The sequence below is a fragment of the Giraffa tippelskirchi genome, chromosome 3 (genome assembly GCF_054371585.1).
Source record: "Giraffa tippelskirchi isolate mGirTip1 chromosome 3, T2T-mGirTip1v1.2.pri, whole genome shotgun sequence".
NCBI lineage: Eukaryota > Metazoa > Chordata > Mammalia > Artiodactyla > Giraffidae > Giraffa > Giraffa tippelskirchi.
The window spans coordinates 88,500,802-88,517,550 of NC_137277.1; the positions used below are offsets into that span (position 1 = coordinate 88,500,802).

At 33.8% G+C, this 16,749-nt stretch overlaps 1 protein-coding gene and 1 long non-coding RNA gene across 12 annotated transcripts in view; one reads left to right on the forward strand and one right to left on the reverse strand.

Moving 5' to 3' along the window:
* Positions 1–16,749, reverse strand: part of UBR3 (ubiquitin protein ligase E3 component n-recognin 3) — a 202,586-nt gene that overhangs the window by 30,438 nt on the left and 155,399 nt on the right. For 7 of the 11 annotated variants that reach the window (XM_081577894.1, XM_081577893.1, XM_081577892.1 and 4 more), the window contains 2 exons: positions 15,697–15,833; positions 9,456–9,541 (listed from right to left, as the gene is read on the reverse strand). In XM_081577894.1, the coding sequence (XP_081434020.1) occupies positions 9,456–9,541; positions 15,697–15,833 (223 nt within the window). Of the gene's footprint in view, positions 1–3,318; positions 3,401–3,604; positions 4,480–9,455; positions 9,542–15,696; positions 15,834–16,749 lie in introns of all 11 variants that reach the window. The other 4 variants (XR_014079020.1, XR_014079019.1, XR_014079018.1 and 1 more) reach the window with 1 other exon arrangement.
* Positions 615–15,675, forward strand: LOC145541452 (uncharacterized). Its single transcript, XR_014079029.1, has 3 exons — positions 615–805; positions 4,389–4,500; positions 14,638–15,675. It is a non-coding gene; the product is annotated as an uncharacterized LOC145541452 (long non-coding RNA).

Genomic DNA, 16,749 nt, shown 5'->3' on the forward strand with positions numbered 1-16,749 from the left:
CTTTAGCAAGTATTCCCCCACGTGTCACTCTGTCTTTGCAAGGTGTTCTCTCAGCCTAGAATGGCATCTTCCTGTTCTCCAAGCAAACCTGATTCATCTTTCAAGAGGCAGTTCAAGTGTTCCTCTGCAAAGTTTTCTCTAATACATACCTGAGACGGGTGTGATCATCCCTTGCTTTAAGCATTCTCTACACTTGAGTTACTTTTATTTTAGCACTTCTAATACAGCCTTGTAACTATTTTTTCACATTTCCTCTCCTAATAGTGAAATCTTCCTAAAGGAGACAACTATTTCTTTTCCTCTTTGTACTTCCCACGCTAGCACAGTGTTTGACATTTAACAAGATTTTTTAAGTACACTGAATATTTCATGAATATGTCAATAACCTTTGTTTTTAAAAATCACACAATATAAGCATAATATTCATGATGGACTTATGCTCTTCCTTTTCTGCTGTAATGACACACTGGCTTATTAACCAAGAAGGAGGCCAATTCATCAGCCCTAATTTCACTTCCTCAAAGAGAGTGACCTCTCAACTCTGACTACTAAAGCAGTGGTTGACTTGTTCCCACTGTTTCCTTCACAATGCTGGTTGCTGTGACAACTCACCTGGGAAAATGAACTCTATTTTCTGCAACATCTAATCAAATTCCTTACAACTGGGACAAGTCTAAGGTATTGTAATGTATTTAATCACAAAATAAACATATCATTACTAAAACAGGAAACACCACTGAAAGACTAGTTTGTCCTTGGAAAAAACCAAAGATTTAATTATAAGAACTCTCAGCTGGAACAAAAGGTAAGATTTAGCAATCTATTCTATCTTTAACAATATTAAAAGAAAGATTATGATACCAAAAAAATCTACAAATTAAAAATATAACTCCAACTTTATTGTAAAAGTAGAGCTTCACATGTATGGCTAAGAATACCATACATATACACAAGACACCATAAACAATTTTTATGACTTGACAAGTATCCAGTTAAGGAAATTGAACATAAAGAGGTCAGCACCAGCTTGGAAATTCTGTGTCTCTGTCAGTTATTTCTAAACACCTAAGAATTCTAAACTGGAAGATTATTTCTTACTATAACTCAAACTAGTCATTAAAACAGTTCAGTTCAGTTCAGTCACTCAGTTGTGTCTGACTCTTTGCAACACCATGGACTGCAGCATGCCAGACCTCCCTGTCCATCACCAACTCATGGAGTTTACTCAAACTCATGTACACTGAGTCGGTGATGCCATCCAGCCATCTCATCCTCTGTCGTCCCCTTCTCCTCCCACCTTCAATCTTTCCAAGCATCAGGGTCTTTTCAAATGAGTCAGTTCTTCGCATCAGGTGGCCAAAGGATTGGAGTTTCAGCTGCAGCATCAGTCCTTCCAATGAATATTCAAGACTGATTTCCTTTAGCATTAACTGGTTGGAACTCCTTGCAGTCCAAGGGACTCTCAAGAGTCTTCTCCAACACCACAGTTCAAAAGCATCAATTCTTCAGCACTCAGCTTTCCTTACAGTCCCAACTCTCACATCCATACATGACTACTGGAAAAACCATAGCTTTGACTAGACAGACTTTTGTTGGCAAAGTAATGTCTCTGCTTTTTAATATGCTGTCTAGGTTGGTCATAAATTTTCTTTCAAGGAGCAAGAGTCTTTTAATTTCATGGCTGCAGTCACCATCTGCAGGGATTTTGGAGCCCCCCCAAAATAAACTCTCTCACTGTTTCCAGTGTTCTCCATCTATTTCCCATGAAGTGATGGGACCAGATGCCATGATCTTAGTTTTCTGAATGTTGAACTTTAAGCCAACTTTTTCACTCTCCTCTTTCACTTTCCTCAAGAGGCTCTTTAGTTCTTCTTCACTTTCTGCCATAAGGGTGGTGTCATCTGCATATGTGAGGTTATTGATATTTCTCCCAGCAATCTTGATTCTAGCTTGTGCTTCATCCAGCCCAGCGTTTCTCATGATGTACTCTGCATATAAGTTAAATAAGCATGGTGACAATACACAGCCTTGAGGTACTCCTTTTCCTATTTGCAACCAGTCTGTTGTTCCATGTCCAGTTCTAACTGTTGCTTCCTGACCCGCATACAGGTTTCTCAAGAGGCAGGTCAGGTGGTCTGGTATTCCCATCTCTTTCAGAATTCTCCAGTTTATTGTGATACACACAGTCAAAGGCTTTGGCATAGTCAATAAAGCAGAAATAGATGTTTTTCTGAAACTCTCTTACTTTTTCGATGATCCAGCAGATGCTGGCAATTTGATCTCTGGTTCCTCTGCCTTTTCTAAAACCAGCTTGAACATCTGGAAGTTCAAGGTTCACGTATTGCTGAAGCCTGGCTTAGAGAATTTTGAGCATTACTTTACTAGCATGTGAGATGAGCGCAATTGTGAGGTAGTTTGAGCATTCTTTGGCATTGCCTTTGGGATTGGAATGAAAACTGACCTTTTCCAGTCCTGTGGCCACTGCTGAGTTTTCCAGATTTGCTGGTATATTGAGTGCAGCACTTCCACAGCATCATCTTTTAGGATCTGAAATAGCTCAACTGGAATCCCATCACCTCCACTAGCTTTGTTCATAGTCACGCTTCCTAAGGCCCACTTGACTTCACATTCCAGGATGTCTGGCTCTAGGTGAGTGATCACACCATAGTGATTATCTGGGTCGTGAAGATCTTTTTTGTACAGTTTTCTGTGTATTCTTGCCACCTCTTCTTAATCTCTTCTGCTTCTGTTAGGTCCATACCATTTCTGTCCTTTATTGAGCCCATCTTTGCATGAAATGTTCCCTTGGTATCTCTAATTTTCTTGAAGAGATCTCTAGTCTTTCCCATTCTGTTGTTTTCCTCTATTTCTTTATACTGATCACTGAGGAAGGCTTTCTTATTTCTCCTTGCTATTCTTTGGAACTCTGCATTCAAATGGGTATATCTTTCCTTTTCTCCTTTGCTTTCTGCCTCTCTTCTTTTCACAGCTATTTGTAAGGCCTCCTCAGACAGCCATTTGGCTTTTTTGCATTTATTTTTCTTGGGGATGGTCTTGCTCCCTGTCTCCTGTACAATGTCATGAACCTCCATCCATAGTTCATCAGGTCTTTATCTATCAGATCTATTCCCTTAAATCTATTTCTCACTTCCACTGTATTAGGGATTTGATCTAGGTCATACCTGAATGGTTTAGTGGTTTTCCCTACTTTCTTCAATTTAAGTATAAATTAAGACAGAAATACATATGAAAGAGAAGTTATCCTAAAGACTTTTATAAATTGCTTCTGTTTAAAATTGTACCACTGTTAAAATTTACCTAAGGTAAACTTAACTGGGTCTGCATTTCTAGATCATTCAAGATTTTCATTTTATCACTGCAGTTATCACTGATTAAATACCTGTCAATGAAAAAAATTTCAATTAGCCAAACGACACTAAATTACCATTAAAAAAGAAATCTCAGTTTCTCTGTAACTGAATAATCAAAGTGAGGAAATGGTTATGATCCATTTTTCCTGGGGTGAATATAATTGGTGTGGGTATATGTCTCAAACAACAGAGTCAGATTCCCCTGGTTCCTTTACACAGTCCTGAGAAATTACCCGTGGAAAGATGGAGAGAACGTCCAGGTGAGGTCTGGGAACAACTGTAAGATGAAGATCTGTAGCTCTGATTCCTTAGAAACAGGCGATTCATGCCATGGAGTAACAGGAGCTGACTCAGCTTTTCCCACCCTGCCGCTCACCAATTTAGGCAAGGCAGACAAGGAATAAATTTACATTAGGAATTTTAGAGGATTGAGAAAAATATCAATAATAATAAGATTATATATGTGTGTGTGTATGTATTATACACACACACATATATAAAATACTTTAGCTCACATATCTAATAACATTTGGTATTCAATACCATCTGTCATTAATCATGACAGATATGGTAGATGGTCAGCACAGATATCATAATCCCCATTTCCACCGCAAGGTAAAAAGTCAGGCAACTTTCCTGAAGTCCAACAGATAACAAACAGGACTAGAATTCAGATCTTCTAATTCCAATCCAGTGAGTGTTCCTTCCAACACTGTATTCCATGTTGCTTCTTTCCACCCCCACCTCTTTATTTTCTATCTATGTTGCTCCTAGTTAATAAAGGGATATACAATTACAAGTTAAAGTAGATGAGCTTTGCTTTAACTATCCCTTGTGAAAATTCAAAAATACCAAACGAAAAGGCTGTCTTTAGTACTTCCTACTTTTCATGCTGGTTTCTTCTCGTGTCTCCTGCAGTTCCTATGCCTCCACTCCCAGGCACATTATGCCATTGTTCTCCGGTTACCTCAATCATCATAATATTAGTTTCATGGAATTTTCTTCTCCTACTTTCAGGTTTAAGTGACCAGCCTCCCCCTTCACCTTTACAGCATGGCATAGGACAATATGAAGAAGTGCACAATTCTGCCTCCACACATGGGTAGTCCTACGAAGGGTAAAGAAAAAGGTCAGTTCTTAGGACTCCTAATCTCTTCCTTACCAAAGAAGACATACTCCATGAATCCACATCTAATTTAAGCACCCCATTTCAAGCTGAGGGACAGGGGAGAGGGGTCTAATTGCACTGCTGAAGAGGAACTGCCCTGCCCTAAGCCAAGCAAGATCTTAGGACTCCTATGGCCTGATAGTGGAAATGACTACCTGTGGTACTTAGTTTCTGAAATAACCATACCATTAACACAGAAAGGCCTCCTACCTGCGCCACAAAGTACAGGACCTGCAGAAAGACTTGAAAGAATAGCTGAAATCACTCTAAGGCTCTTAGCTCAAAATCTTAAACCACATTTCTAACCCCAGCCTCCCCACATTAACAATGTATTTAGTTTTCAATAAAGAAGTTGTATCCCATTTTCTCCTTCTAACCCCGCCTTTTAACAGCCCAACAGAATAAATTAGGTGCTTAAAAAAGAAAAGACTAGGCTGAAAATTAACTTTTATCTTGCTTCCGGTCTCCTTAACCAGCCCCATCCCCAATTTGATAATGGTAGTACTGAAGTAGTAGAAACAGTAGTGTTGAGATTTACAGTCTATGGTAAAACTAGGTTCTTACAACGATTCTCTGGTTGGATACTATCAGGAACAGAATCCATGAGATGAAATGAGGCTGCCATTAAACTATCTGCCTACTCATGAAGAATGGAGTCTGAAGGCAATTTCTACATTTTTACATTAATTTATGCATTTTGATCATTATAATAATCTGGTGGCCAAATTTTCTTCTTGTTACAAGGTAACAAAAAAGAACACAACAAAAGCTGTGATTCAATCTATTTGAAGAATTCATAGTTTTTCAATCTGAAAAAGACCTTACTAAGCCATAGATATCAGGATTTTACCACTGTTAAAAAATAAGATGAGTAAAGTTAAAAAATAGATAAATAAACTAATTTAAAAATAAAAAAAAATAAGATGAGACTACTGAATAGCAATTTTGTGACAGTATTTAAAAATATCCTTATGGAGTGTTACTGCAGGGTAAAATTAACATCAAAATAATTTGCTTTAACTCTGAATTCACCAAAAATTCATCTTTGAGCAACTATTTTGAGCTGCATGCACACCATCTAAGCTGGATTCCTTTCTAGGAATAACAAACACAGGGGGCAGTTCCCCACTGTACGTATCATTTCTTGAAAAGATTATATATTATGTCAAAATTAAGTTAAAGCTCCTCAAATGAAAATGTCAAAGCAAGGGTTTGCCTTAAGCTTTCTTGACTAAAGTTTAATTTTTATTTCTATTAAATCATGAAATCCATTTGTGATATGAACTGTAGCTTAAGCTACAGTAATAAGCAGAAAGCTAAGACCCAAAGATACGGAAAATGTTGATCTAACTAAAGATAATTTTTTAAAATTATCCAACATTAATAATTTATCAATGATGCCTCTTCCTCCCACCCCTCCACCCCAGTCACTGTTTCAACAATTTCTACTTGAGAAATACTCTAAGAATATCATGGCAAAAATGTATTGAAAGCCTGTGAACTTCACTGGAATCTATGGAGTTTCATGTCTCTTTTCAAATCACTTGAATGAATTAACCCAGTAACTTTAATAAAACATTATTCTTAAAGAAAGTTATGCCTTCAACTTTACATCTGCTTTGTCCTACATCTATTGCTAACCAAATTGGTGGTACTTATCTGTATATACACTAATTTGTAACAAACACTCCATATTCACTTATTTTTCAAAATCTTGTTCAGAAACACCAAAAGCTTTACTGACTTTACAAGCTAGATATGATCCCAAACCTCCAAATTTTCTAGAACTTTTTCCATACTCTACTTTAGAACTTAAAACTTTATATCTTACATTATCTAGAACCAGTCTTATCTGGTGAATACAAGGTCCTTAATGCCTGAGCTTCCAATGGATCAAGAGGCGGTCCAGAGTTCTGACCCAAGAATCAGGAGCAGAGCTGTATGTGGGAGCTGATCCACATGGATCAAGGGAGGAGTAAGAGGCAACTAGCCAGCAAACTAGTGAAAAATAGAGGAGAACCAACCGATATCCAAAGAAGGAACGAGGATTTGAGAAAGTGTCTAAAGGAGTGATCCAAAACAAAAATAAGATTCAGAGTGAAAGGCTGGCAAAGATAAGCAAGAAAATAGGACAGATACCATGGCAGAGCCTGAAAAGATCCCAAGGCAACAGTGTGCAGTAACAGTGTGCAGTGACTAAGCCCATGGATGAAATTTTGTAAAGGTACTGCATCCTTTGGGACACTTAAGTGTGAGAGGTATGTCTTACATAATTGAATTTAATGTCAGAGAGCTGAGTTCAACTGCAAGCTTTGATATTTTCTGCTGTATGACTTGGCAATGCAATCACTCTGAAGTTCAGTTTCCTTTTCTATGAAAAAGAGATAACACCTATTTCACATGGTCATTCTAAAGACAATAATTTATGTAAAAGTACTTTATAAGCTTTAAAACTACAAATGTAAAGTATTATTAAAATACCACAGTATATTGCTATGTGAATTAATAATGCTCAGTTTTTACTGTGGAAAATTTCCCAGATACATACTTAGGAACCTTTACTCTGATTGGGTACTGGTCATTTTAGCTCAATACTAAAAAAACTTATTTGAATATGGAAGTGCTGAAAGCATTATTCCAAGACAATTTGATTTTTCAGTATAAATTTGGCCAATAATATTTTCTGCTTTTATTGTTGTTAATAGAACAATCTTCTTCTCCACCCACCCCGACTGTGTGTGTGTGTGTGTGTGTGTGTGTGTGTGTGTCTCCATTCATAATTATCTCTCAGTGTGTTAGTTGCTTAGTCATGTCCAACTCTTTGCAACCCCATGGACTGTAATCTGCCGGTCTCCTCTGTCCATGGGTTTCTCCAGCAAGAATATTGGAGTGGGTAGCCATTCCTTTCTCCAGGGGATTGTCCTGACCCACGAATTGAACTCAGGTCTCCCACATTGCAGGCAGATTCTTTACCATCTGAGCCACCAGGGAAGCCCAATTATATATCAGGCATTACACAAACCATTCCACATAAAATTTAATAAATATTTTTTTGACTAAACTAAACTTCAATTTCATCAGGAATTTGTGATGGAACATTATTCCAAAAGTGCAACTTTCCTTATCATTTGCTTAATTAGTGGAGCATTTTCTCTTTCACCAAGATATTATGAAAAAAAGATAAGACTTTTTTTAATGATATATTTAAGAGGTGATAGAAACTAAAGAATGGGAAAAGGAAAATATTGATTTTGAGCAGACTCCAGAGAAAAGAGAATTTTTATTTACCAATACCATTAGAGAACTACTAGAAGATGAAAAATGAGATATTTGATCTAATATTTCATAGGAATCTATGAAACACCGTCGATATGTTCTTGTGTTAAATTAGGTTTGAGCTAGGCTTGAGTAAATAACAAATACATTAAGTTTATATACTTGCAATATAGTGTGATTTTATAGAACATATAACTTTCTGCACACATGATTCACAGGGCTGCTTTTACAAATAAATAGGATAAGTAATGCATAAGTAGCTGCACAATAATAAGTCATATGAAAACTAAAATCAAAACTATCATGTTGCACAACCTAAATACATAAAATTTTTTATTTGTCAATCATATCTTAATAAAGCTGGGAGGGAAACTAACATAATTGATAAGGAAAAGAAAACTAAAAACAGTATTAACTTATATTTGGGATAAGGTTCATCATGACCGCTTCTATACTGTCACACTGAAATTTCATATTCACTAAATTAGAAAATAAAAATAACAAAAGCCTGGAAGTAACTATCAACTTAATAATTCAAAGTAAAATTGACAGTGATAATTGAAGTGGATGCCACTAGACTTTTACTACTAATTTTAGCATTCTGAATAAATTCACCATTTACAAGCCTCTGTATAAATTTAAGTACCTCAGGGGAAAAAAATAGATTTTGAACATAAAACTAAAATTCCTTTACTAAACACTTTCTAATATAACAGTTTCTGAACTATTAAATCGACCAATACCAAACAACAAATTAACAAGAAAGAATAAAAGTGAAATTATAGTTTCCACCAATTCAAACAGACTAGAAGCTAGTATTCTGATTTATCAACAGCTTCTCCTATAAAACATATTAAATCACTGGGTATAAGTAGGGTTTAAGTGCCTACCTCAAGGGGTTAATAAAGATCAAATACTTAGTAAACAATAATTTTTACAATCTTAAACTTCTAAGTACAAAGTGATAACATAAAAATCTAATACAATTAGTAAGAATTTCAAAATTAACTTGGTTTAAATTTCACACAAGTTAGTATCTTTTTATTAGAAATTTCAAGGTATTTTTGATCAGTCCTTTGCTTTGAAATAATTCCAAAATTACATATATATCTTTCTAAAATTATATACATATATTTTTAAAAACTTATATTGATTTTAAATAATTATTAGTATTTTAACATATTCATAAATAAAAGCAAACATTTATCATTTTAATGTATTTGTATACATCAAAATACAGTACAAATCTGTTTACTGATTAATAGCAGCTATAATCCACAGGCAACACAAACTGTCTTTATAAAAAGTTATTCTTAAGTCCACACAACATAAAAATTCTTTAAAAGAATTTAAGTTTCAGGACAATTTATAATTGAGAATAATACACTTTTAGTTTTGAACCAATGTAATTCTGATTAATTACATTTACTTACTGAGTAATCACAGTATAGAAAGAGCTAAATATTCATGATTTTTCTAAGTACAAGATTAATGATTTAAAGCATAGAATCACTATTGAAAGTGATCATACAAAACATAAAAAGAATCTGAAAATACACTGAAAGACCACTTTGCCTACATGTGCTTTCATAATGACATAATTAGAATTTTTTTTAAAGTTAGCACTGCTTAATACTTACTTAAACAGGACCTTTTACCAGCTGTACTTGCGCCACCTGAACATAAATTCCCTCCTCGATGAATTAGTTCAAGTTCCAAGTTGGTTCTGTAAGCAAAGTATTAAAATGCATCTCGGTCACTAGGTTGAAGCAATACTTTTGTTTTATTGACATGTCTGAATTAACCTAAATAAAGTTCTTCAACTTTTTTATTTGCAAAATTATGGTTTATGCAATATCAGTAACAATCATATTTTATCTGATACTTAGAAATAAAAAAAGGGAACAGTTTATCTGCCCTTACTCATATGTTCATATTTATACCTGCAAAACTGTACACATCACAGTGTAATTGTTGCAAAATCCCAGCTGTTGGCAAATACTAAAAACTATAGCTTAAGGAAAAAAACTGCAACACATTTCAAAAACCTGCATATGAATCTGATGAAAGAATCTGTACTCTGTCAGCCACTGATTAGGTGGTTACTGGCATATAAAACACAAGGGCATACCAATTTTTTCTATCAGAGAGATGGTTATCACTCATTGGAGCTTAGATGGCATATAGAAACCAATACTAAGAAACAAAATCACTAACATCAAAGTGGATATGAACAACACATATAATTAACAGTTTCTTTTATAGACTTCTAAAATTATAGTTTTATTAAAATATATAACTATTGACACTGCTAAACAATAGTATTGTTCATATAGATCTGGAATTACAATATATTTAGCAATTATTAGCTTAAAGAATAGCAATAATTAGTAGATCGACATTTCAAAAATCAAACTGATGCAGAATCTAAAGATTTACTCAAAAGCAATAACAGTAAAATAGCCAATTTTGATAAATGAAAATTCTCAGTGATTGTGTGTATTTTTACTTCAACATTGTTAACAAACTTAAACACACCTTTACTTGCCACAACTAAAACTGAATAAACGAAGTTTATATCCAAATTATGTATATGACACTAATAGTGAGATATCCTTTATCTTAAAAAAAAAAAAAAAAGGCAACATTTCAACCTTACTCTTTACAAGTGAATTCAGGAAAGAATAGTACCCTGTTTTATTTAAAACAAAACATTTTGAGATGGTTTTGGCTGTATCTTGAACACAGAATGTTTTGAAACATTATTTTCATGTATTTACTTATAAATGCAAACTGTTAAAAATATTAATATTTCTAAATCTGTATATTTGCCACCCATTTCTAAAGAAATGCTTTAATCCTTTCTACTCAGGGGGGAGAAAAAGCAATTTAACATTGATAATGTTCCTGCTCAGAGCTCCATCTGGTTGCTGCTGATAAGGGCATCTGTGTGACAAGGGAATTTTCCACCCTTCAGGCGATTTGCATTGCTCACTGAACTTCTAAAAACCTACCAGCAAGGAAGCAGGGACAAGGATTTCATATTAGTGGACAGAAAGCGAGCGGAGACCAGCATGTGTTCCTTCATCAAGGGAATATAAATGAGATCAATACATTTTGTTTTCACAAATCTTCAGTTGCCTAATCTGTAGAAAAAAATTAATGGCTATATTCTCTTATAAAAACTAAGATTTCCTAGTTAGTACTTTTAACAGAGCTAACCAGAAACACAATTAATTCTTACAAATGAAAGTCAAAACCAGAATGTCAACTTTTATTTCAGCATAATTTGCAAAAGTATTCATTAAAATATAAGTACAAGAACAAGTCTATTTATTCTATCATCAAATAAGGTATTTTAAAGGATGATAAACATGTTACCAGAAATTTGATTTTTAAAGGATACTTGAAAGAAAACTGCCAAATGTAATTAGTTACTTCAGATTATGGTTGTAAGATCTCCTGTACAACATTTCTTCTGAGTTAAAAAACAAAAACTACCTATCCAAAGGGTTAATATAGTACCTAGAATTTTAAAAACTCACTATGTCAGAAGCCTTAGCAATCAGCTTTTCCTTATCTAATTAATAACAAAATTGGCCCCTTAAGTCTTGCTATAGACAAAAGAACACACAAATGTGTCACATGCTCCACGTCTGTCCTTCCCTCACTGTTGAAATCATAACAGTATTCTGTTTCTGCCCTCCTGAGTGGATGATATAAAAATAAAGATGTATTGGAAGCAAAAGTTTTCCAAGCCTTTTTGCTCCTGGAGAGAAGCAGACTCAACTTTCTATATTTCCTAACACAAACACATTCAAATTAGTTTGGAAGGGAGAAAAAAAAAAAAAAAGAGAAAATCTCTGTATTTAAAAGAAAAATGAGAAAGACTGCTTAAAGTCTATCATGGTGGCCACCTAGACATACCCATATAAAAACTCCTCCAACTATGCTCCAGTTTTTTTTTTGCTTCTCCAAGTATGCTTTCCCTTTTAACCCATTTTTGGCACTAACATATTTTTGGAGGTATAATTTGAAAAATAAATGTGTGTATAAACACATACACACAGAGAGACACTGAAATACATACCTGTATAATGTGGGTTCAAGGCCTGGGCCTACCCCTACTGCTGCTACTAGCTGACCAAGTAATTCAATTACTCAGAGAAGAAAACATCTTCATCCATACCATGGCATGGCCTATATTATCGAACACTCAGCTCAAGCTCTAACTTCTGCAGGAGTTAGGGAGAACTAACTCCCTTTTCTTGGAACAGGAAGGAAGCATTTCTACATCCTTTATATCTCAACTGCTCATCTCCCTTTTTGAAGTTCTATAGCACTTTCTCAATATGATATATATTTTTAAACAAAATATATTCCATTTTAAACAGCGGTCTCTCCAACTAAACTGTAAATTCCTGGAGAGCAGGAGCCATTTCAAATACAGCTTCTAAATCCCTGATGGTACCTAGCAAAGTGTTCAAAAAAATTCCCAGGAACTGACCCTCACTTTGTTTTGATATGTAACCAATGATAAGATTCTCTAGTCTCTGTAATTTATTCTCTATCTTATTGATCCTTCCTTTTGTTTTAAAAGGATTCATGGGAGGAAATCCAAAAGAGAGGGGATATATGTAAACATATAGCTGATTCACTTTGCTATACAGCAGAAACTAACAACACTGTAAAGCAACTATACTCCAAGAAAAATAAAATTTTAAAAATGCTTCCAATTAAAAATAAAAAGTATTCACAATTTGGTGTTTTAGTAATCATTCTTTTTGTTTCAAATATAATTACTTTATAAAGTTTAAACTTACAATGCAACCAATGTATAAAGCAAGGTGCATGCACTCTACTGAACAGTTTCTCCACTCAAATCTTAAAGATATCTCTCCATCTACATTGCAGTTACTCATATATCACCTTCTTTCCACGTTTCTCACTATATACAGGCTAAGTACTACTCACTAATAGCTCTAAGCTATGTATAACTTTGGGTCCAAAATCTTTAGAAAAATCAATTACTCAAATTAGTGTGATTCATTGTTTCAATAATGAAATAATAAATTGACACTGAAATGGAGAAAGCTTTCTTCCCCAAAATTAACTTTCCATAATCCATCTGAATGACTGGTAACTGCAACAAAATGCTTCTTAGAAATACATTAAAATTTGAATATAGTAATTTTGACTAATTTTAATGCAACAAAAAGAGACCATTCCAATAATTTCTTCTCTGCTGCCCTCAGAAAATCCTCCAAGGCTTCACCATGCAAATAAAATTAAAAACAAAGAGATACATATTGTCCTACCAAAAGAAAGCTTGAAAACAATTATTAAAAGAAAAAGCTTTACATGCTAATTACCTACTAGAAATATTTTGTTTCTAAACATCAAAAACTTTAAGCTCCCTAAAGAGCAAACAAAATTACTTATATAGATAGAAGAAATTGAGTTCTGGGAAACTAGGGTTGTATCTCATTCAAATTACAAATGTCAAAAACAAATACATTCACACTATACACTCACTATACAATGACTATACATTTAAGAATCACAACATTTAATTCAAAAGTTAAATAACCAAAATTAATTTTATTTCTAAACATTTTATTTAACTTTTAAATCTGTTAAGTATTTCAATGCCTACCTTTTAGGCATAAAAATGATCATAATCTATAATCATAAGTATTTAATGAACCAAGATTATACACTAGGCAGAAGACAACTGTAAAGATCTGGTTTACTACCTTGAAAAAGTTACATCTTATTCAAATAGAATACAACATGCTTTTTTCCTTCAATTCATGTTTTTGTTAATTTTTCAGTCAATTTGTTTTCTGTGTTTCTTTTTAATGACTAAGTAAAACTTAGAGAAGGCATGCAATCTCACTGTGAGAACACTACAATGGCCTAGGTAATTTTAGCCAAAGGATAAAGTTTTTAAAGGTTACAGATTTTCACTTTTGGAATCACTATATTGTTGCTTTAGAGTTTATCACTAAGGATCAGAGAAGGAAGGGGAGATAGAAGAGTGTATTTTCTACATTTCTCTACAATCAGCCTTAGGAAACAACATTTGATATCTGTCCCTGCTTCTATATAAAAAAGAAAAACAAAAACATGTTGATTCCAAAAGTCTCCCATTATCACAGTAAGCTTTCTAAATATTTCTATTAAAAATTATATAAATATATTCTATAAATACTTTATATATTTAAAATCAAGAAATAGGAATTCCAAAATTTCTACCAAATTAATTTAAATCAAATTATTTGATTTATCATAATAGGGCAAAATTCCACATACAGATCATTCCCACTGAACCAGGATTTTCTTTTATGATCAGTCCTAATAAAATCAAAGGCATGAATACACAAGTAACATAAATATATATGTTTATATGTATACATATATAGATATATAGAAAGCATAAAGTCTATATCCATCCCAATCTTCTACAACATTATTACCACAATATCATACAGAAGTTTTATAAAACCTTGAAACGTGGCAAAATTAAATTACATTCAATTTAGTTTTCACATAAAGTATACTTTATTGCAAGTATGCAATTGGTAACCCTTCAGAGACAAAATGATAGATTAACTGTTGTATCTCCCCTGAAAGCATTCTGGATAAATATCAACAACAGCTTAAGAATGGCAGACTAGAAAGTTACTTCCCAACCATTAGATTCCTTTATATCAACCCCTGTCCAATATTTGCATACTTAGACCAAAAACTAATGTTTCCTTATCTTGAGGTCTAACTCGCTTGTTGTAATTTTCTTAAATCTGGTTCCATTTTTCCTAGGTTCAAAAGAGTACAGAGACCATGCACTCTTTCCTTACCCTCTACTCAGAAATGGAGCAGAGAGAATGGCCATGATGAACTGCACGTATATATGACTTATAGAAGATGAAAAAAGGAAAGCAAAAAGAACAGTAACTGAAAGAACACTATCCCTGAGTTCTAGTCTACTCTACCACTAATTTGTTGCATGATTTCAAGTCATATTACTTTTCTAAATCTTACCTATTACAATATTACTTTGGCAAAATACCAAGTATGCTTCTAGAGATATTCAAGGGTCGACAATATCAGATCCAACAGAATGTGCTTACAAGTTCCTAACTGTACTAGCTTCTTTATTTTTTTTTATGTGTCTCTATTTTCATTCAACTAAGTTTTCTAAAATTCCTATTTAGAATTACTTTTTAGGTACTGAACACCTACTCAGTCAATTAGACTATTTCTACCTAATCTGAAAGATGAGAAGTATTTACCTCCATTTCCTTGAGTCTCTGGTAGCTACTCACAGAGGTTTAGAACATGCCTGATCAAGAGATCAGGAAACAAGAGTCTTCTTTCCTTTATCTGACTTTCAAAACAACCTATAGTCTTCCAGAACATCACTAGATCTTTCACAAGCTTAAAACAAACAAAATAATTTCTGCTTACTGTTCTTACTTCTTTTTTTAGAAATTAAAAGTACTTAACATATTAGAATGCTTCAGTTATTAGTATTATTGCTTTTTGACAGGACTTGAACAGTGATTTCTTAATAACATACTTCACATATAATACTCACATGCTTTGAGGTAGATATCTGTCCCCAAATGTGAATAATATACTTTTCCTCACATACTCTATGATGATTAATAACACTTAAACCAATATTTTATTAAAATAAAAACACCCCAGGAAATGAAAACTGCACTTTTATAGACTTCCTAGGAGGTTCTAAAACTAGCCATAATGTCAACCACATTAAAAATATGTAACCTTTCTTCATATAAATATGAATGACAAAACAATAAAATCAACTATTATTACTAAGTAAATATAAAAGTATATACTATATATACCTACCTAGCAACAGAATACATAAAGAGAAAATCATTATCTGGTGAGCCTGGAGTCTTGCTATAATCTCTATATTTCTTCTGGGTGGTATTTTTTATATCTTTCATTACAGATTCCATTTCTTTACTTAAGTTGGTTTCTGACTGTAAAAAAAACACAAACATATATAAAAAGTTTATGTATGTTCATTTTCTCTAATAATAGTCTAACACTACAGTATTTATCATTTAAGCACACTATGAAATTAAGGTTTAAAAATCAAAACATATACATTAGCTATCAGCTAAAAATGTATTTAGTGTACCAAAATAGAACAGATCAAGAAATATTTTCTCTTATCTCAGAGACATTTTATCTTAATTTTATATTGTTATCCAACCACAGGACAGAAAGCAAAGAACTAAAGAGCCTCTTGATGAAAGTAAAAGAGGAGAGTGAAAAAGCTGGCTTAAAACTCAACATTCAGAAAACTAAGATCACGGCATCTGGTCCCATCACTTCATGGCAAATAGATGGGGAAACAGTGGAAACTGTGACCTACTTTATTTTTCTGGGCTCCAAAATCACTGCAGATGGTGACTGTAGCCATGAAATTAAAAGACGCTTACTCCTCGAGAGAAAAGTTATGACCAACCTAGACAGCTTATTAAAAAGCAGAGACATTACTTTGCCAACAAAAGTCCATCTAGTCAAACTTATGGTTTTTCCAGTAGTCATGTATGGATGTGAGAGTTGGACTATAAAGAAAGCTGAACGTGGAAGAATTGATGCTTTTGAACTATGGTGTTGGAGAAGACTCTTGAGAGTCCCTTGGACTGCAAGGAGATCCAACCAGTCCATCCTAAAGGAAATCAGTCTTGAATATTCATTGGAAGGAATGATGCTGAAACTCCAATCCTTTGGCCACCTGATGCGAAGAACTGACTCATTTGAAAAGACCCTGATGCTTGGAAAGACTGAAGGTGTGAGAAGGGGACGACAAAGGATGAGATGGTTGGATGGCATCACCAACTCAATGGACATGAGTCTGAGTAAACTCCAGGAGTTAGTGATGAACAG